This window comes from Myotis lucifugus, unplaced genomic scaffold (assembly GCF_000147115.1).
Source record: "Myotis lucifugus unplaced genomic scaffold, Myoluc2.0 scaffold_342, whole genome shotgun sequence".
NCBI lineage: Eukaryota > Metazoa > Chordata > Mammalia > Chiroptera > Vespertilionidae > Myotis > Myotis lucifugus.
In genome coordinates, this window is record NW_005871390.1 from 1,173,115 (window position 1) to 1,193,244 (window position 20,130).

Consider the following 20,130-nt stretch of genomic DNA (forward strand, 5'->3'; position numbering starts at 1 on the left):
AATGCAGCCCTGGGGGAGGGCTGGCTGGGGAGCCCAGAGACTCAGGCTTATCTCTGTATAGTAAGCTAAAGATTAGAATCTTTGGGGAAAAGCTGGGGTGGGGTAGGGTGGGGTGGGGACTGCTTGCTGGGGGTGGGCATTTGAGCTGGAAAAGGCATGCAGGCTGGGGGAAAGGCATCTGCAGACTGGAGGCCTGGAAGGACAAGACTGTCCAACGAATTCACAGTCCTGCCTCATGCTGGGCTTGTTGGCCTCAGCAGCCTTTCTGCCTCTGTCACAGTCACCACCTCAGCAAGGCCTGCCTTGGTCACGCTAGTCACCTTTAGCCATATCCCCCATTTTGTTCACAACCCTTATCCTCTCCCAAGCAGCACGAGCAGAGCCGGGAGGCACTACGGTAAGGTGTTAGGGGCACTTGCTACAGGCACAAAATTTAAGGAATGCCAAAAAACTCAGCTACCAAAATTCATAGTATGTTCATGCAATATTTTAAAAGGTGAAACAGGTGCAAAAAACCCAGGAGAAACAAAATATCATGATATTATTAAAAAAAATTATTTTTAAAAATATATTTTATTGATTTTTCCACAGAGAAGGGAGAGGGACAGAGAGCCAGAAACATCGATGAGAGAGAAACATCGATCAGCTGCCCCCTGCACACTCCCCACTGGGTATGTGCCTGCAACCAAGGCACATGCCCTTGACCGGAATCGAACCCGGGACCCTTGAGTCCGCAGGCCGACGCTCTATCCACTGAGCCAAACCGGCCAGGGCTTAAAAAATTTTTATTTGTTAATCCTCACCTGAGGATTTTTTAGGAGAGAGACACATTGATTGGTTGCCTCCCGCACGCACCCAACTGGGGCCAGAATTGAACTTGCAACCCAGGTACGTGCCCGTGACCGGGAATAGAACCCGCGTCTTTTCGGTGCACGGGCCGACGCTCTAATCATTGGCCCACCCTGGCCAGGGTGAAAATATCATGATTTTAAATAAAGGCAGGATCCGACCCTGCACTTGCACCTTGCCTCACTCTTCTCACCTTAGTCCTTACCTTGGAATGAGTAAAAGAACGTGTGAGTTCTGAGGAGGCTCGGCTCCTGAAAACTAATCCTGAAACCTGCAACCCGGGTCTCGCCCGCCCCGTGTCGGTTCCGCCCACCACAGCCCCGCCCCCAGTCAAGGCCTACCCGTCAAGCACAACTCGGCCCCGCCCACCCTGCGCTTAGCTCCGCCCCCAAGTCCGGTTGCGCCGGCGCCCGGTGCCCAGGCCCAGGCGCCAGGTCCAGGCTCCGGCCCCTCGGGCCTCCGGGCTGGCCTGCGCGTCACTTCCGGGGAGGCAGCGGGAGCGAGGCCGACTTCCGCCGCGGGGGAGCGGCGGCGGCGGCGGCGGCGGTGCAGGAGTAGGAGGCCGAGCCGCGGCGCCGAGGGACCGACGGGCGCGCAGGCGGGCGGCCAGGAGCCATGGAGTGTGGCCCCGGGACTGGGGTGCGCGGGCCGCGGCGGTGAGTGCCTACCAGGGGCGGGCATGGCGGCGTCGGGCGGCCTCGGTGCCGCCCTGGCCGTTTGCGGAGCCGGGCCCGGCCGCGAGGCTGGGGCAGCCTGGTCGGACTCCCCCGAAACCCCGCACTCCCGGGGTAGCCGCGGTGTTCCCGAAGGGACCCCACGCCGGGGGCGAGGACCGCGGGTTCCCAGGTTGGCAGAGCCCTGTCCCCCCTCTACTCGGCCTTCCGACGTGGGGTGGACGCCCCCCCTCCTATGACGCGGTCCCCGCTTCCCCCCCCCTCCACGCTGCCCTCCGGCGTGGAGGTGAACGTCCCCCCAAACCCCCCGGGAGGCGGCCTCCGCCTTCCGGGAGTGAGCGGCCCGAGCCGCGGACTCTGCCCCTGCCCCGGAACCGGCCCTCCAGCCCAACACCCGGGGCTGCGGGCCCGTCGCCAAGCCCTGCTTCCTAAACGTCTCCCAGACGCCTCTGCCCCTTCGCAGGCTTCCTGGCCTCCGCTCCATTTCAAGGAACATCCACAGTCTCTAACCCCGGTCCCGGATTCCTCCGGGGCTCCCTGTTCCCCGCAGAATGAAGTCCAGTATCTGCAGCCGAGCTCACGGGCGCGGCCTGGCCCTGGCCTTCTCCGGGGCCCCTCTGCTCGCCTCTTCGTCCCAGTGCCTCCCCTAGCCCGGACCCGCGGTTCTTGGAAGGCGCCGCCACCACTGGGGTTTGCCCATGCTCTTCCCTCTGCTCGGTCCCCTGTCCCCTGGCCGCTGTCTCCACCGATCAGACTGCACCTTCCAGGCAGCTTTCCTACCCTGACTGGCTGGGTGAGCTGCGGTCGCCGCCGTTAGTATTTAGGTCGTCCTAGGACCTAGAGTATTGCAATTGCCTTGGTTCCTCCTTGGTCCTCTTAACACCTCCAGCCTGCATGGCACCTGGCAGCATCTGCTTGTGAGTGGAATCCCCGGAGCTTTGGGTGCCAGGGGTGTGTGCCCAGTGATGGAGGCACCTGAAGGTGCACTCTGCCCAGTCTGAGGCCTGGCTCTTGGGCCACTACTCAGTGATACTCACAAATGATGTGCAGGAGGTCCCAGCTGTCCCTGCTCCCTGTCAAATCTGGCAGACTCTGTAGCTTTCCCATTTCCTCTTTTCCCCTTGTCATTTGCCCACTCGTTCAGCCATTGTTTATTGAGCAAACACGGATGGTGGTCCTGCCCTCATGAAGATTTTCTTTGGTTGGAACTGGGAACCATGAGAGCATGGTGGACGTGGGGTGGGGGTACCTGACCAGGTTGAGGCCTCTTTGAGGGCACTGAAGTGAGATCTGAATGGTGGGAAGGACAAGAGCAAGGACCATCAAATGAGATTGGGGAGGGGGTCCCCAGGAGGGAAGCTGCCTGGGCTCTGGCTCTGAGGCATGAGTGGGCAGTGTGGCTTGTCTAAGGAGAGTGAGGGACACCAGATGAGTGAGGCTGGAGAGACCTCTCAGCTGCCAACCTGGCAGGCTGTGATGAGGGATTTTATCTCTACTCTGAAAATTGGGAGGTGGTGTGGTCAGATTTGTGTTGTGAAAGGTCTTTCAGCTGCTGGGGGGTGGGGAGAATGGCCTGGAGTGCTGTGGTGGTAGCCAAGGGGGGACCAGCAAGGAAGGAGACTGCTGAAGTCCAGGTGATGACAGCAGAGGGGACCAGTGGCCGTTAAAGAGAGAAAGAGCCAACAGGGAGGAGTCAAGGACCACATCCAGGTTCCTGGTTTGGTCAGTGTGGCTTGGCCACCTTGGTGTACTTTATCCTCAGGGTTGTGGGGGACCTCCTACCTGCCCCCTGGCTCTCAACCAGGTCTTCCTCTCAAAACCAGCTTTCATGCCCAGCCGGTGTGGCTCAGTGGCTGAGTGTCGACCCATGTATGAGGAGGTCACTGGTTCAATTTCCGTTTAGGGCATAGGCCTGGGTTGCTGCTTGATCCCCAGAAGAGGGTGTGCAGAAGGCAGCTGATCAGTGTTTCTCTCCAATCAATATTTCTACCTCTCCCTCTCTTGGAAATCAATAAAAACATGTTGTTGTTGTTTAAAAAACAGCTTTCACAGAGCCACCTGAACTTCAGACCTTTCATTCCCTGCTTGCAGCAGTGGACCATCACCTGTTGGGGCCTGGACCTCTTTGAGAATATGTTGGTTGAAATTTGGGGACACATAATTCTTTCTTGGGGGGTACACTGTGGGGTGTTAAGCAGCATCCCTGGCCTCCACCCTCTTAATGCCAGGAGCTCCCTTCCCTAATCCTCATAACCAAAAGTGTCTCCAGACATTGGCAAGTGTTCCCATCTGAAACCAGTATGATAGACCCTCTCCTCTGAAAAATACTTGCACATAAGGTGTGCATCCTGCCTGGAAGTTTAGGGACTCCTGGAAGCTGTCCCGGCCCTCACCTTGGATTTTGCATTTCTCCCACTCCCCACTGTGCCCCAAATCTCGGTGAGAGCAGGATGTGGCTCTCTCCAGCCCTTAGTCGCAGGTCACAGATCTGGAGGGATTAGGTGTGTTCTGGACCTCAGACTTCTCTGACCTACTCTGAATTCGAGTGTCCCTGGCCCCAATGGTTTTCAAATGCTGTGGCCTCAAAACTGAACGTGCCAAGGTCCTCTGATGCTAAAGCTGAGTAGTGTGTGTCTCCCTCCCTCGGTCTAGTCTGTAGGGAAAGTGTAATAAGTGGTCAGGTTTTCGCAAACCTGTTTTTTTCCCTAGTCGCTCCTTTCACAGCTCTCTGTATATGATTGTAGTAGCTTTAGCAGTTTAGCTGTAGTCTATTTAGTTTCACCACGCTCTGTCAAAAGGAAGAACATTTGAGCTTCTACTCTGAGCCAGGCCCCCTGCCCGCCACTATCATTTACTATTCCTGTGGTGTGAGTGCTGTCTTAGTTGATGGATAAGGAAACAGGCTCTGGGAGGGTAAGTGACTTGCCCAAGGTCCCAGACCCTGAAGTTGGCAGAGCTGGAGAAGGAGCCTCAGCTCCCATGACTCCCCACCCCCTCTACGGCCCCCAGCACAGGGGAGAGCCATTGTTCAGCTCTTAGCCTGAGATGTATCCTGCTTTTGTTCTCAGAGCCTTTGTTATGTTTCCTCTGCCTGGGCTCCTCTGTCTCATGTCCTCAGGCGGGCCCAACCCCTATCAGCCCCCCTATCAGGGAGCTTTTAGGTCCCTGTCTGAAGTCTGTCCTTGCCTCAGCTGCTCTGTGTGTGTGTGTGTTGGGGAGTGGGGTGGGGGGGAGTGTCTGGGCCAGCCCTGTGGACAGAAGCATGGGGGGGTGGGTGACAGGGTTTCCCTGGGCCCAGAGCAGGAGGAGGAGAGCTGGAGTGGGCCAGGGGGTTTGCTTGCCCAGCACAGCCATCAGGTTGTGGCTGGGCTGACGAATGGGCTTACATGGCAAGAGTCGGTGACTGCAAGCTGAGGAAGGGTGGTAGCAGGCGGGGACAAGTCAGTTTTGGATCGCACAGAGGCCACTTGGGAGGTGCATGGTCCCCCGAGAGGGGTAAGCTGGGCTTGCAGGTCTGTGGGGCAGAGGGTGGAGCAGTCTGATCAGGAGAGAGTGGACTGGGCTTTGGGGAAGGCCAAGAGGCTCAGGCCATGTGAGATGAGGTCCCTGACTGGTTGTGCCCTGGGGAAACTCACATGTTGCTGTTCTTTGCAGGGCTTCCCTGTGCAGGACATGGAGACGTGAGGCTGCAAGGCTCCCGAGGGCTCGGCTTGGACCGAGATGGGGCTGGGTTGCTGCCTCCTAACAGGGCTCTTGTCTGGGGCAGTGGCTGGGGGTTGCCCTCCCCCCTCCCACCCGCATCTCGGAGCAACCCTTCCCCTCTGCTGCTGAGCGAGGCCTGTCCTGGGGCCCGGTGCCCGCCATGAACGGCCTGTCGGTGACTGAGCTCTGCTGCCTCTTCTGTTGCCCGCCCTGCCCTGGCCGCATTGCCGCCAAGCTCGCCTTCCTGCCGCCGGAGCCCACCTACTCCCTGGTGCCTGAGCCTGAGCCCAGGCCTGGTGGGGCTGGGACCACGGCCTTGGGGACCCTGCGGGCCTCCACGGGCACCCCCAGACGTTGGAAGCTCCACCTGATGGAGCGCTCTGATTTCCAGTACAGCCAGCGTGAGCTGGACACTATTGAGGTCTTCCTGACCAAGAGCAGCCGAGGCAACCGCGTTGCCTGCATGTATGTGCGCTGTGTGCCCGGAGCCAGGTGAGCCTTTAGGACTGGACCAGACAGACCCAGAGCCAGGAAGGGTGGAGGGCGGGATCTGGGGAGGGCCCCATGCTCATCCTCATGGTCCCTGGAATGCCACAGTGGAATTACAGACCACCGGGGGTTGTGGGTGCCTGGGGGTACTTCTTGCCAAGGTCTGGCCGACCAGAGCTACCAAGGGTGTGCCTCACTCTGCTCACAGCCGCTGCCCAGCTCCCTTAAGCTCTCAGTGCCAGGTGCCCTTCCATTTGCAGCTCCTCTCATTACCCCATCTTGCAGATGAGGACCCTGAGGCTGAGGGAAGTGGCTTCAAGTGGCTGTGCCACACCACCACTCTACAAGGAGCATGGTCTCAGGCGCTCGGTGCCCAGTGAAGTCTTGGTACCTGAGGCTGCTGGTGGCTCAGGCTCAGTCTGCCTTCCCATTAACAGGGCACCTCAGGACCTGCAAGCAGAGCGCTTTCTTGAGCCTGGGGGTGGGGCAGAGGCAGGTTTTCCGGGTGCTTCTGCCTCACACCAGGCAGGTTTTGACTTTAGGTCTAAGTTCAGAGGGAGACTTCCTTCTTTTCCTCTGGGCCAGGCAGGGCTGGCGGGAGTGGGAGCTGGGACCCAGTAGTGCTGGAGGAAGAGGACCTTGAGAGTCTGTTGGCGTGGAGTCACCTGGTTGCCTTCTCTTGGCAGGACCTGGGCAGGCCCTGTTAGCAGCAGCTTGGCAGGCCTGTCATGGGACACAAGAGCTGAAATGAGTGCCATGGTCATTTTCTGCAGGAGAAGGAGACCCAAACCTCTGTGATCAGGGGTTGGCTTGATTCACTTGTGGGGCAGGGGACGGGCCAACTGTCAGGAAGAGAGGGGGCAGCCCTGTCAATGAAGTCTCTGAGCAGCAGGCCCACATGCCTGCTATCCTCGGGCTGTTGGAGTCCCTCCAAAAGGAATGGACTCGAGGAGAGGCGGCTGGGCCCATCCTGTGCTCAGAACGTGACAGAGATCACACAGGCAGGAGGAGCTAGGCTATTTTGTGGCACAGGCCGCCTATCTCCCCCCCGCCCAGCGCTCCTGTCCCTTCCTGGTTGAGGTGTGAGTAAGACCCCTCTTTCTCTTGCCCTCTGACCCTGTCTTCTCCCACCCCGCTAGGTACACAGTCCTCTTCTCACATGGCAATGCAGTGGACCTGGGCCAGATGAGCAGCTTCTACATTGGCCTGGGCACACGCATCAACTGTAATATCTTCTCCTATGACTACTCGGGCTATGGCGTTAGCTCGGGCAGGCCCTCTGAGAAGAACCTCTATGCCGACATCGATGCTGCCTGGCAGGCCTTGCGCACCCGGTGAGCTGTGTGCCGGGAACTTGGTCAACCTAAAGTGTCCCCTTGGAGGGGACCAGAAGCTCTGAAACAGGGAGGTTGGGAGGTGCCCACTAGAAACTTAGGCCTACCTCCCTGGGGAGGAAGGAAGCCTGGGCCAAGTTTTTGTGGGTGGCCTTGCTGGAGAGGGGAACTGTCAGTGGCCACAGTGGTCCAGAAGATGAGTCCTGGCCTGTGTCCCTTCAGCATGGTAACAGATATGCTTGGTGTGCAGGCAGGCATGTTGGCAGTCTTCAAAACTCCCTGGGCAGGGGCAGGGATGGGCTGGGGCTGTCTGCAGTGGAGTGGAGGTTCCCTCAGAAAGAAATGTTAGGCAGAGGACCTTGGGCCCAGTGGTAGCATGTGAGGGCTGTGCGAATGAATTGTGGGAGTCCCAAGCCAAGGGAGCACATGGGGTTCAGGGCTGGGCTGGGCTACTGCATTGGGATTCTGGGGGCAGGCCTATGAGGTACTTGTAGCCATGGAACTTGGCCTCATCCTGGGGCAGTGAGTAGGGGTGGGGCTCCTCTAGGCTTAGAGGGTTCTGTTGGGCGGCTTGGTGCCTAGCACAGCTCTGATGGCTGGTGGGAGGTCAGTGAGCGGAGGACATACCCACATGCTTGTCTCAGGGCCATTCCCTCTCTGGACCTCCACCATCCTGGTCATCCAGATCCTGGGCAGACTCCTCCCATCCTAATACTCATTGAAGCACATTTATCGGTCTCTGAGCCAGCGTTTGCAGCGTGCGGCCCTGTGCCCAGCACTGCTCCGGAAGGAGGTTAACCCTGGCCTTCCTGGAGGTGGAGCCCTATCCACTGTCTGCTGGGGGATACCCTACTTCAGCCCTGCCTGGCTGACCTGCCGGACCCTCTCCTTCGAGGCCCAAAGTCAGTCTGCCCTGGGGAGATGGGGCTCATAGTGATGGACCAGGCAGGCCCTGGGAGCAGGGTCCCCTGGCACCAGGGACCTGTCTTAGGTGGTGTGGTACAGGTACATGCTTGCCCTCAACTGCCTCAACCCTTCCTTCTGTCCTTGCTTGCGCTGGGGGTTGCTGGCAGAATCAGACCCCGCTGTGGGGTGAGGGCTAGGAGCTCTGTTCATCGTCCATCTATCCTCTCACCAGCATTGACTTCCAGAGACTTGGTCCCTAAGCTCCAACAGCTTAGAGGCAGCAGGAGGCTTGTGCCCAAGCTGTGCCTGGGGCTGGGGAGGCCTAAGGGAGAAGAGCCACTCCATTTGTCACCTGTTGAGTTTATTCAGGTGGAGACGGCCAGGGGCTGTTGGGGTCTCTGCTTGGTGCTGGGTGATAGGGCTGTGCTGGTGCTCAGCAAAGTGGTGGCCATGGCAACCTGGGAGCAGACTGGAGAGGAGTGACCAGGTAGCATCCTTGAGGCCTGGGGGTAGGCTGGGGTTAACCTGTAGTGTTACCAGGATAGAGACAGGTGGGGATAACGCTGTAGACAGGGAGGTGGAATCTGGCTTTTCAGGTGTGTTCCTCAAGTGAGATGCAGAACTGTCCTGGCCCCTGTCCACCAGGAAGAGGGATGTCCCTTTGGGTTTGGGGTCTGATGTGTTGGAGGATAACCTTGGAGGCCACCTGCATGGGGAGGGTGGCAAGTGGGTCCCCATGTGGCTGGGAATGGCTTGGAGCTGGATCAGCTGTGCTGGGGGACCCTCGGGAGGCATGTGGGAGGTGACAGGGCTGGGGTTGGGGCTTGAAGGTGGGAGTTGGTGCTGAGGAGGGTGGCCCAGGACTTGGCCACTATATAGAGAAGGTGCCAGAAGGAGTTAGCACCCACCCACCTCCCCACAGCAGTGGATATTCTGCTCACCAGTGTTGTACTGAGCACCTAATTGGGCATGGAGGATACCAAGGGGTGACACATGGGGACAGCTGCCTCAGTTCCCCACAGCAAAGGGGGTGGGGAAGGGGTGCAGGCAGGAAGACAGTCCCCCTTCCTCAAAGAACTATCTAATCCAGAATAGCAGGGACAGGAAAACTCTAAGCGGAATCTGGATGTGGCCCTGGTCAAGTGTGTTTAGGGTTGGGGGTTGACAGAGTGACCTGGAGAAGTAGGAGCCCCAGAGCTACCCTGCTCCCAGCAGCCTTTGTGGGGCCCTCACCAGGTGCGCTCCTTGCCCATGTGGAAGTAGATCCTGTTGGAGAAACTGAGGGTAGATCCAGGTGACCTGGGACTGTGGCCTGTTGGGGAGGAGTGGGAGCAGCTGTCTTCACACCTGCAGGGGCACTGCCTCCCTACTAAGTGCACCGCCTCTCTTGGGGGCCAGGGTAGGGTCCCTGGGACCAGCCTAGTTGCCTAGAACTGTCCTAGAAGAAGGGGGGACAGACCGCCCAAGGAGGGAGGGCTGTGGGAGGGGAGTGTTGCAGTTGCAGCTGACCCTGTCCCACTGCCAGGTACGGCATCAGCCCAGATAGCATCGTCCTGTATGGTCAGAGCATCGGCACAGTGCCCACCGTGGACCTGGCCTCCCGCTACGAGTGCGCCGCGGTGGTGCTGCACTCCCCGCTCACCTCGGGCATGCGTGTTGCCTTCCCAGACACCAGGAAGACCTACTGCTTTGATGCTTTCCCCAAGTGAGCATTGGGTTGCCCTGGGAACCCGGGCGGGGGCAGGGCCTTGGTGGGGCGGGCCTTGGTGGGGGCGGGGCTTGGAGGCCGTGACACGCCCCACCCTGCAGCATCGAGAAGGTGTCCAAGATCACATCGCCGGTGCTTATCATCCATGGCACGGAGGACGAGGTGATCGACTTCTCGCACGGGCTGGCGCTCTATGAGCGCTGCCCCAAGGCCGTGGAGCCACTGTGGGTGGAGGGCGCCGGGCACAACGACATTGAGCTCTACAGCCAGTACCTGGAGCGCCTGCGCCGCTTCATCTCCCAGGAGCTGCCCAGCCAGCGCGCCTAGCGGAGCTGCTGCGCCCGGAGCCAAGCCAGGAACAGACCTCAGCAATAAGGCGGCACCCCGGCCCCAGGGGCTGCATGTGTACCCCTCGTGAGCCCCAGTCCCCCCAGGCAGCTGGCCGGCAATGAGGTCCAAACTGCCTGCCCCTGCGTAGGGGCTGTGGACGATGTGCAAGGGGCAGAGCCACGCTCTCCTTTTCTTTTGGAAGCAAAACAAAGGAAAAAGGTGAAAAATTAAAGATTAAAAATTTTAACGTTTCTTCCCTTACTTTCATGGCTCATGTGTGCTCTCCCCAGCGCTCAGCGAGTTCTCAGAAGGTGCTAGGCTTGCCCCCAACCCCCCAGGAAAGTTCACAAATGCAGATGCCACCATCACTCCCCACGGAAGAAGGGGTAGGGTTTAGGTCCCAACCGAGCACCCCCTTGAGTTGCTGTTGTCTGGGTGGTGATATTACCTGGGAGGGTGGTGGGCGCCCTGTCTTTTTAAAACCCTTGAGGGGTAGGGTGAGTCTGTGCTGGGCCTGCTCTGGGGCCCCAGTGAGGCACCCTTCCGCCCCCATAATGGGTAAGGACACTGCACAATCGCTCCCTTGGTAGATAAGGATACTGCAATCACAAGGCTCCTCTTCCTGTCCTGGGGGCGGGCTGCACAGTGCCAAGACAGCTCACCAAGGTTCTGGGGGCCAGGCCAGGTCACTTCCTTTGTAAATGAGGCTGAAGCCCCGGGGACAGAGACAGTGGCAGGTCTGAGGGCCTTATGGGGTCTTCCCAAGGAAAGCGGCCACTCCGGGGCTGGGTTTCCGCTACACTCCTTGGGGGCTTTGAGCTGTGTTGGCCTGGGGTGCCCTTGAGATCCCGGGTCTCTCTGTACCCCAGCCGGAGGCCAGGCTCACCACCAGGCCTAGAGTGCCTCCTGCGACCTCCAAGGACAAGGCCCTAGAGCCGGGGGAGCCTCGGAGACGAGTGACCTATCGTCCACCCCAGGGTGGCGGAGGCTTAGCTTGTGCTGCAAAATCCAGGGTGGCGGCCACCGCCCAGATCTGCTTGTTTGCACCTGGCCCTAGTCCGAATCCTGTGGCGCTGCGCGGCCCTTTAAGAGGGGGCGGTGCTTCAGCCTGGGGGTGGGGACGACGCTGAGGGGGCGCGGCCGTCGGGAGCTGCGTCACCTGCGGGGTCCGGGCGGGAGCGGAAGTGGCGTAATGCTCGCCCGGAACCGGCGGCGGATGGTCGAGGAGGCCGCGGCCTCGCCGGTAAGTGGCGGAGGCTCGTACCCTGCCCGGCCGGTCCCTGCCCTTTCCGCCATTCCCGACGGTTCCCCTCCGTTCCCATGCGTCTCAGCCTCTCCACGTGCAGAACGGGCTGCCGCGGGGTCGGGCCGCACGCAGGCCCTCCGTGCCCAGGCGCCTCCGCTGGTCTCAGTGTGGACACTTGGTGGGGTCAGGTGGCGGCAGATCGCTCCCGTCAGGCCGGCCGGTTTGGCCTCGTAGTGCTTTGCTCCGCAGAACTTTTGGTTGCTTGTAATGGGGAAGGAGAGACTTGGGTGCTCAGAGAGCTTAGAATGGGCCGCCGGGGCCATAGAGAGTGTCACTGTCCGACCGAAGGTGACTCACCGGGTGTCACGTGGGAGACGCCTTTTCTACCAAACCTTTCCTCTGCCGTCCCTCCAGGCTGCTCCGGATCCTGGCCTCTGGGCAATCCAGCCTTTGCGTCTGGAGTCCTGGCCCACCCGTCCCTATCAGTGGAAAGTGCCCTGGCCTGGGAGTGGGTGGGGAAGCTGCTGGTGCCTTCGCCCCTCCCGAGCCCCATGGGCCCCTCCAGCTGGGAGTCTGGGGTCATTTTTGATAATACGGGACGTTTAGAAGCCAAACTACACATGAGATATGTATTCATTAGAGTAGAGAGCATCTATGGCTCTAGCTCTTGGTTGCTCTTACCCCAGGACATTTGCACAGACTGGGCTTTGAGTCTGACATACCCTCACTAAGCCCAAGGCCCCCAGCATAGTTAACTCTTCTTAACCAGTCTGACTTCCTCGCAGTCTCTTGCTTCAGTTTCTTCCCCAAATAACCCTCCTCCTGACTCAGCCCTGTACTCCCTCCCACTAACCCCCGGTGCTGCACTTGTCACAGAGTATGTTGTCTTTTCACCCTATCCGATATGAATATAAGTTTACTGAGAGACGGGGCCCCATAATACAGCAAGTTCAAAGCAACTGCTTACAACTGAACAAAAATGTTTTCAGATACACAGAGTAAAAAATGCAGAGCATGTAAGGGTCCCAGGGGAAAACTCCATGCCATTCCTACCCCTGACCTCCAAGGCCTGGTTCCCCGTCCCCTGAGGCAGAGATAAACCAGTTTCTTATGCATCAACAGACAAAGTCTATGCACATACATCTAATTCGTTTGTACAAAACATCACTCACCATGTGATCCCACTTGGAAAGTGCTTTTATGAACTCATTCGTTTTAATGGCTGTATCATATTTTATTAGTACTGTGTATTTATCCTATTTCCTGTTGGTTGAAATTTAGGTTATTTCCAGTCTTATAACAAGCAATGCTAGGTTGACTATACTTATAGCCAAGTAGGAATATTTCTGTCGGCTGAATTCCTTGGTGCAGAAGTGCTAGGTCAAAAGGCTCTGTGCAGATCTCTAACTGGGTACATAATCTCTTAACCAGTCATACCAAATTGTCCCCCTCCCAACAAAGGAAGGGGCTAGTGTCCCCCATTGCTTGATCTCGAAGAACTGGTAGGCATAAAATAGTTTCATTGTAGCTTTCCTTGTTTCCTAGGAAGTACAATGGATCTCAGTGCTTTTGTCAGATTTATTTTTTATGTTGATAATTTCTCCCATTTTGAAACTGGAAAGACCTATATTTATGATAAATGTGCTTATATTTAAAAGCTGTTTGTATTACATATTCTTTGCCCATTTTTCTATTGGGTTGTTGGTGTTACTCTTTTCTAGGCACTTTCAATATTAAAGCAATTAGCCCATTGTCTGTTAAAGTGTTTTTCCCATTCTGTCGTTGTCTTTGACTTGGATTGTGTCTTTTTGTTTGTCTTTCTTATTTATTTATTTATTTATTTATTTATGCCAGGCACTTAAAGTTATTTGTTATTATTAGTGTTTTTCATATGTGGCTTCTGCATTTTGTGTCACACTCAGAAACATTTTCTCTAGTCCAAGATAATATAACATTTGATATTTTCTTCTGGAAATGTAATGGTTTCTTTTTAAAATAATTTAAATTTTGGTCTAATTCTAGAAACTACTCTTCAGAAAGAGTGAGGTAGGAACACAAACTGCTTTTTCTAAATCATTTGCCCCAACTACCTGTCCTGGAAAAGCCGTCTTTCCCCACTGAAGTGCCATCTTTATGGTGTGCTGAGCCCCGGCCTGCGTGTGGGTAGTTCTAGGCTGTCATCCCAGTTAGCCTGAGCCCCTGTCTTGATCACGGAGGTCTGGAAGCCCATCTCCTCTGCAGGTTCTTTTTTCTTGTCAACCTTAGATGGGCTTATCCACTTCCCTCACCCTCAGTTTTTATTTTTGCAGGAAGTGGCATTGCTTAGATTTATAGATTTAGTTGAGAGAAAATTGTCATAATAAACAGGTGATCCCTTGCACGTAAATCATGCAAGACACACTCCATGATAGAAAGGATTCTGAAAATTTAAGTATGTGTCCTCCCCGCTACCCCCCACAGCACATGATGTTGACCTTGACGAGGCAATCTGCTGAGTCTGCTCTCTCCACACCAGATGCCTGTGAGAGGCTCACCCTGGGCCTTTCTCCAGACTCGGGGTTACCATGTAGTGGCAGTGATAAGGGGAAGCCTGTGGTACATTCCAGAATGCGCCCCCTTTCCTCTCATTTGCTATGGCCCATGGGCCTGGCTGCCCGGAAGAAGGGCCAACTTTTCTGTTCTCCATTTTGTAAGTTTTCCAGACATGTGCTCACACCTGGCAGTGGCGTTCTGTTGCTCAGTGGGACCCTGAGCGCAAACCCCCCTCTCCAGGAAGGCAGTGCATGACTGTGGGGCCCAGATCTGAGATGAGGCCTCTAGTGGGGGCCCCACGCACCCCAGTCTAAAGGCATGGGCAGCTCCCTCCCCGCTGGGGCAGTGCTTAGGGTTCATGGTTAGGGTGCAGGACCAGCTATTGGCTGTGGGATTCATCCGACCAGAATGCTGGCCCAGCATCAGAGTCCCTCTTCCTTACATTTCACAGCTGCTGCCATGTGCCAAGTTGATCTTTATGAAAATCCTGAGCTGCTGGGCTCACCATCCATACTGCTTCCACTTACAGGGGAGACAGCTCAGGCAAAGCTGCCCCCAGGGCCAAGCCCTGGGAACCTGCCTGGGTGGCACTAGCCTCGATTCCTGTGATGCTTATAGTTTTGGGCCACTTCATGCCTCTGCTGGACAGTGAGCTCTGAGCCATCAGACCCCAGTGCCTGGCACAGGCAGGGCACAGACCACAGTCGTGTGTGTGTGTTTGTAGCACGTGCAGGTGACACTCGGAGGGGGCTGGGCCTGGCAGAGGCCATTTTTTTGAAGCCCGACATGCCTAGCAGAGCTCCCCCTGACTCATGTTGGAGGAGGAGGGCATCCTGAAGATGGCTTTTCTCCTTCAGCAGATCAGGTAGGGACTAGAGGCCCATGGGCCTGTGAGAGGTGGCCCGGAGGCCAGGGCCATGGGTAGCCTTGAGAGCCAGACAGATGGAAACCAACGTTGTGCCTCTGTGAGCCTCTACTTTCAGGGGTCCTGGGCCAGCCCAAGGAGTGAGGATGAGCAAGAGCTCTGGGGAGGGAATCCCCGTGTGAAAGGAAGTAAGTGAACACCAGGTTAGAGCCAAATTCTGTCCCTCCAACTTCCTGGAGAGAGAATGGGGCCCCTGGGTCTGTCCCCAGTGGCTCTGCGCAGGGGCCAGTGCATTCTGTGGCATGCCAGTAGTAGGGCAGTCATATGCCCACCCTCTGGCTAGGCCTGGCTGGGGCTTGCTTCGTCCTGGCCACGTCCATTGTCCTACCCTGAGCTCTTGGCTGTGAGGGATCCCTGGACCGTGGTAAGTAGTCTCACACATGTTGGAAATAAACACGGATGCCTTCAGAGAGTGGGAAGCGTGCATTAATCTCTAAAATGCTCTATCACAAAAGGCTGACATGCTGCTGGAACATTGGCTTGACTGGGAGGGGTGGCAGATATATATAAACTCTGGTGACTCTGAAATCAGAATTGGATTAAGGAGAAGACCAGCTGGGTAGCATCTAAAGAAACCAATTTTTTTTGTTTTGTCTTTTTTTTTTTTTAATATATTTTATTTTTTCCATTGATTTTTTTAGAGTGGAAGGGAAGAATGGGGAAAGAGAGAGAAACATTGATTGTTTGTCTCTGCCTCCTGCACATCTCCTACGGGGGATGTGCCCGCAACCCAGGTACATGCCCTTGACCGGAATCGAACCGGGTCGACGCTCTAACCACTTAACACACTGGCCAGGCCTTTTTGATATATTTTTATTTTTTTCAAATATATTTTTATTGATTTCAGAAAGAAAGGGACAAGAAGAGAGAAACATCAATGATGAGAGAGAATCATTGATTGGCTGCCTCCTGCACACCCCTTACTGGGGGTTGAGCCCGCAACCCAGGCATGTGCCCTTGATGGGACTTGAACCTGGGACCCTTTAGTCCGCAGGCCAACGCTCTATCCACTGAGACAAACCAGCTAGGGCTTAATATATTTTTATTGACTTTTAGAGAGGGAGGGAGAGAGAGAGAAACAATGATCGGCTGCCTCCTGCAGCACCCTGACTGGGGATCGAACACACAGCCTGGGTATGTGCCCTAACCAGGAATGGAACTGGTGACCTTTCAGTGCACAGGACGGTGCTCAACCAACTGAGCCTTACGGGCCAGGGCTAGGGCAGTATTTTACCAGAGCAGTGAACAGGACAAACACTGGGTGGTTAGGGTCATATCTGACAACACCCACCGCCAGGCAGGTGGCTGAGTAGGGCATGTGCTATCTGACGTGCTCCTCTGAGGAGCTGGTCCACTGCCTCCTAAACCTCCGTATCCCATCTTGCTCCTCCCAGGTCCCTGCAGGCCCCTCCACAGGTACTCACTGTGGGCAGGCTACCGGTGAAAACACAGATCACAGCATGAACGGGCCTCCTCAGGAGCAGGAGCTGGCTCCTCCTTCCTGACCCTGTGTCCTGTGTCCTGGTTCTCCCAAGGCACTTTCTCCATAATTTAATAACCAGTGTTGAGGTGGTGTCTCTTTTTTCCAATTACAAATAGTGCAGCTATCCATACTTGCTTCTTTGTAAAAAAAATATTTTTTTATTGATTTCAGAGAGGGAGAGAGAGAGAGAGAAACATCAATGATGAGAGAGAATCATTGATCGGCTGCTTCTGCATGCCCCACACTGGGGATTGAGCCTGCAACCTGGACATATCCCCTGACTGGGAATCAAACCATGACCTCCTGGTTCATAGGTTGACACTCAACCATTGAGCCGCGCTGGCCAGGCCATACTTGCTTCTTTATGAATATTTTTTGGTACCTTTTTTGGAGTGGAATTGCTGGGTCAAAGGGCACAAAATTGGCAGTTTTGGTAAGCTGTATACAGAGCAATGAAACCATGTGTAGTTCCTCTGATGTAAGCTGCTACTATCCATGTGGTCATTGTTATTAAATTACTCCCATGTTCCCTCTCCACGTTTGTTTTCATGTTGGAATCATGTGGGTTTACAGAAAAGTTGCAAAGACAGTTCAGAGGGTTCCCATCTACATTTCACCCAATGCCCCTCATGTTAACATTGTGTTAAAGCCAATAAATGGGCTTCTGTGCATTCCCATCAACTACATGCCAGTCTCATATTTTCCACTGACGTCCTGTCTGTCCCAAGATCCAACCCAGATCCCCACATCACATCTCCTCAGTCTCTTATAATCCAGGCACTGCAAGTCTTTTTTTCTTTTTTTCATGACCATGACAGTTTGGGGGCATTTTATGAAATGTCCCCTAATTTGGCCTTCTGTTTTCTCATGAATAGACGCGGGCAGTGGGTTTTTTGGGAAGAGCATACCAATGTGAGGTGCCCTCTGGTCACATCCCATCAGGAGTTCCCAACACAGGACATCAACCTGAGGTGGACCTTGACCACCTGGCTGAGGTGGGTCCAGCAGGGTGTCACCACTGCAGGTTGTTGTCCTCCCCTTTCCTCCCTGTTCTTAGGAAGTGAGTCCCTGAGTCCAGTCCACACTAAAGGGGGGATTTATTTTAAAAATCGTTTTTCATATAGAAAAGTATAAAAAACAAAAGACAGGTGGCCCATAATTGCACTGCCTAGATACCTGTTGACATTTAAAGAAAATAAAAGTAAAAAATACACATGGGTAAAAGTTGTACAGAAAGTACTATTAAAACAAAAAATTGCCCTAACCGGTTTGGCTCAGTGGATAGAGCATCGGCCTGCGGACTGAATGGTCCCAGGTTCGATTCTGGCCAAGGGCATGTACCTTGGTTGCAGGCACATCCCCGGTAGGGGGTGTGCAGGAGGCAGCTGATGGATGTTTCTCTCTCATCGATGTTTCTAACTCTCTATCCCTCTCCCTTCCTCTCTGTAAAAAATCAATAAAATATATTTAAAAAAAAAAACAAAAAAAATTTAAGGCTTCACTATCTTAAAAGAAGATATTGGCCATTCCAGTATGCCTATACGTACATACACACATACATACCCTGGAACCTTGATTTTGACCTGACCTATCTGTGTACCTTTCCTATGGGCACATGTGCTCCAGGGTGCACCCCACTTTATGTAGCCTTCCCCTCACCTGCACCTGCGTGCCCTCCACCTCCACATCTGGCTGCATCTGCCCCATCCCCGAGCCCTTGGTGCTCTCAGTGAAGGGCAAAGATGGTTCCGGTCTAGTTGAGGAAACAGGTCTGGGGAAAGGAGGGACCAACCCCAGGGGGTGCTCATCTGGACTGAGCTCAGGCCATCTCCCTTTGTGCATTCCTCAAACTCTCACTGCCACTTAGCTCTGTGCACTGGAAGGCTGCTGCTCAGCCTGCTTGCAACCTTGATTTCTGCATGACAACTGAAGGGTTGTAGTAAGAACAGAGTGACCAGGTACAAGGCTGAGCTGAGCATGGGTCAGAGAGGGGGTGGGGGTGGGGTCATGGGGGTTTGAGGGTTATATATGTGCTGGTGGCCCGGGTATAAAGAGAAATCCCACAAGTGGAGCAGGGGTCTCCTGCCCTGCAGAGCAGCTGTCATGGCCCATAGATGGAGGCCCCAGCCCTTCATTATCCCTGGGAGTGGTGCACATCTGAGGCCCTGAGAGAATGACTTGTCCGGACCACTCAGTCTGCTGGGCACAGCTGTATGGCAGTCCTGACCCCCGCCTTGCCACAGCTTACCCCCTTCCCCCTGTAGGAAGAGGGCACCTCTTCAGCCACTGCCTTGTATTCCTGCCACACCAGCCTGAGGTTCTCACACTTCAGGCTCCAGGTGGATCTGCCTCTGGGACACTACCCCTACTTCCTCCACTTGTCAGGCCTGTGCCTGCTCACCCATGCCGTTGTCAGACTTCCAGTTGCCGTGCCCTAGACTGAGCCCCTGGAGGTCAGCCTTTGTGGGGCTTCTGGTCCAATCAACACGGGCAGAAGGAACGAAAGGTCCCAGCCTTTCTCACCCTGCTATTTGCCTGGTGGGGAGATCCTGCAAGGGGCTGCCTGCCTCTTCTGGACTTGGAGAAACTGAGTTGTGGGGACTGAGCAGCACCTGCGGGTGGGACTGCTGAGATGGGAGGCTTGGGGGCCTGCCCAGGTGACCCACCTAGATCTTCAAAGGTACCAGGGGCCCAGGTCGGCAGGAATGCTGACCGCCAGCACCCAATGAATGCCACCTGGATAATGGCTGTCCAGAGTGGGCCTCGGAGCCCCAGGCCTGGGAGAGTGGGCTTGTCTGTCAAAGGGAGCCCATTGGGCTGCATTTCGCCTCTGCATCCTGAAGTCAACTCTCCATTCCCCTTTTCCCTCCGGGCCGCCACAAGTTAGTACCAAGGGGCGGGAGCCCAGGGGACAGTGGCTAGCCTGTGGGCAGAGGAACTCAGCGGTATCAGGTCAGTTAGGAGTTGCGGGTGGAGAGGGTAAGGATAGAGTTCCGGGATGGGGCCAGGGTCACGGCCCCTGTCCACACGCAGGTCGTCAAGCTAGCATTGGGGACTGTAACCTGGCAGAGAGGCCGTGCAGGCCCCCTGGAGGCCGCTCAGGCCACTGCAACGCCGCTACCGCTGGCATAGGAAGGGGCGGGGGCGTGGTCGCCCACTGGCCTGCACCCACCACTTTGGGGCTGCGGCCCCGGCCATTTGCGTCCCCAGCTATTAAACTTGGTCTGGACACCCTCGGGAGCTTAGAGAGACCACACTTTCATCGTTCAAGCTGCAAGGATCCCTGCCCAGCGCCCGGGAGCGGTGTCCGCGACCCGCGTGTCTCGGCGGGTCCGGACGCTCTGCCTCGCCAAGGCGCCCCGAGCCCAGCTTTTGCGATTCTAGTAGGTTCCTTTTCCCAACCCCTTTCCCCTCGCCCTCCCGAACGCACACCAATCCTCAGCCCTAATGAGGCGAGCAGTGACTCCGAATGGGGCGCAAAAAGAGGAACGAACACAGGTTCGTTCGACCCGGGGGGTGGGGCGGCCCACTCCTCCGGTACCTAGGCCAGGGAGGCCCGGGGGGCCTCAGGGTGCAGCTTGGGGACTACCACCAAAGGCGGTGAGGGGACACAGATGCGCGCAGTCAAGCAGGGCACTAGGCCCGGTAGGAGGGGGGGGGAGGGTCGCGCACGTGGCCGGGAGGCGGGGCGTGGCCGCCTCCGTACCCCCACCCAGCCACGTGGGGTGTGGAGCCCTCCCCCATCCCGAACGGGGGCGCGCTGGAGCCCGGGTGGAAGCGTTTGGGGAAGGGGCGGTCTTCTGCTCGCCGCGGGCCGCGACGGGGGGGGGCTGCGTCGACAGGGGGCGGGGGTTGGTCTATAGTAGGGGTGCGCCAAAAGGGGGGGGAACACTTGGGGAAGAGTTGGTGCCTTCTGGTGGAGGGGGCCTCTGGGGGAGGTACTGGGCTGTGG

The 20,130-nt window shown here is 56.2% G+C and overlaps 2 protein-coding genes across 3 annotated transcripts in view; both read left to right on the plus strand.

Moving 5' to 3' along the window:
* Positions 1–1,352: 1,352 nt before the first annotated feature.
* On the plus strand, positions 1,353–10,243 carry ABHD17A (abhydrolase domain containing 17A). Of its 2 annotated transcripts, XM_014466539.2 has the most exons (6): positions 1,372–1,505; positions 2,074–2,316; positions 5,178–5,717; positions 6,854–7,048; positions 9,480–9,659; positions 9,764–10,243. In XM_014466539.2, the coding sequence occupies exons 3-6, from the start codon at positions 5,386–5,388 to the stop codon at positions 9,987–9,989; spliced, it is 933 nt and encodes a 310-aa protein (XP_014322025.1). In that variant the 5' UTR covers positions 1,372–1,505; positions 2,074–2,316; positions 5,178–5,385; the 3' UTR covers positions 9,990–10,243. The 2 variants fall into 2 exon arrangements, with proteins under 2 accessions (XP_006101233.1, XP_014322025.1); XM_006101171.3 differs by lacking the exon at positions 2,074–2,316 and having other exon boundaries at positions 1,353–1,505.
* Positions 10,244–11,184: 941 nt separating this feature from the next.
* The window catches only part of KLF16 (Kruppel like factor 16), a 19,508-nt gene continuing 10,562 nt past the window's right edge, over positions 11,185–20,130 (plus strand). The window contains exons 1-3 of the mRNA XM_023764681.1: positions 11,185–11,235; positions 18,443–18,558; positions 18,934–19,676. Of these exons, the coding sequence (XP_023620449.1) occupies positions 11,185–11,235; positions 18,443–18,558; positions 18,934–19,676 (910 nt within the window). The remainder of the gene's footprint in view (positions 11,236–18,442; positions 18,559–18,933; positions 19,677–20,130) is intronic.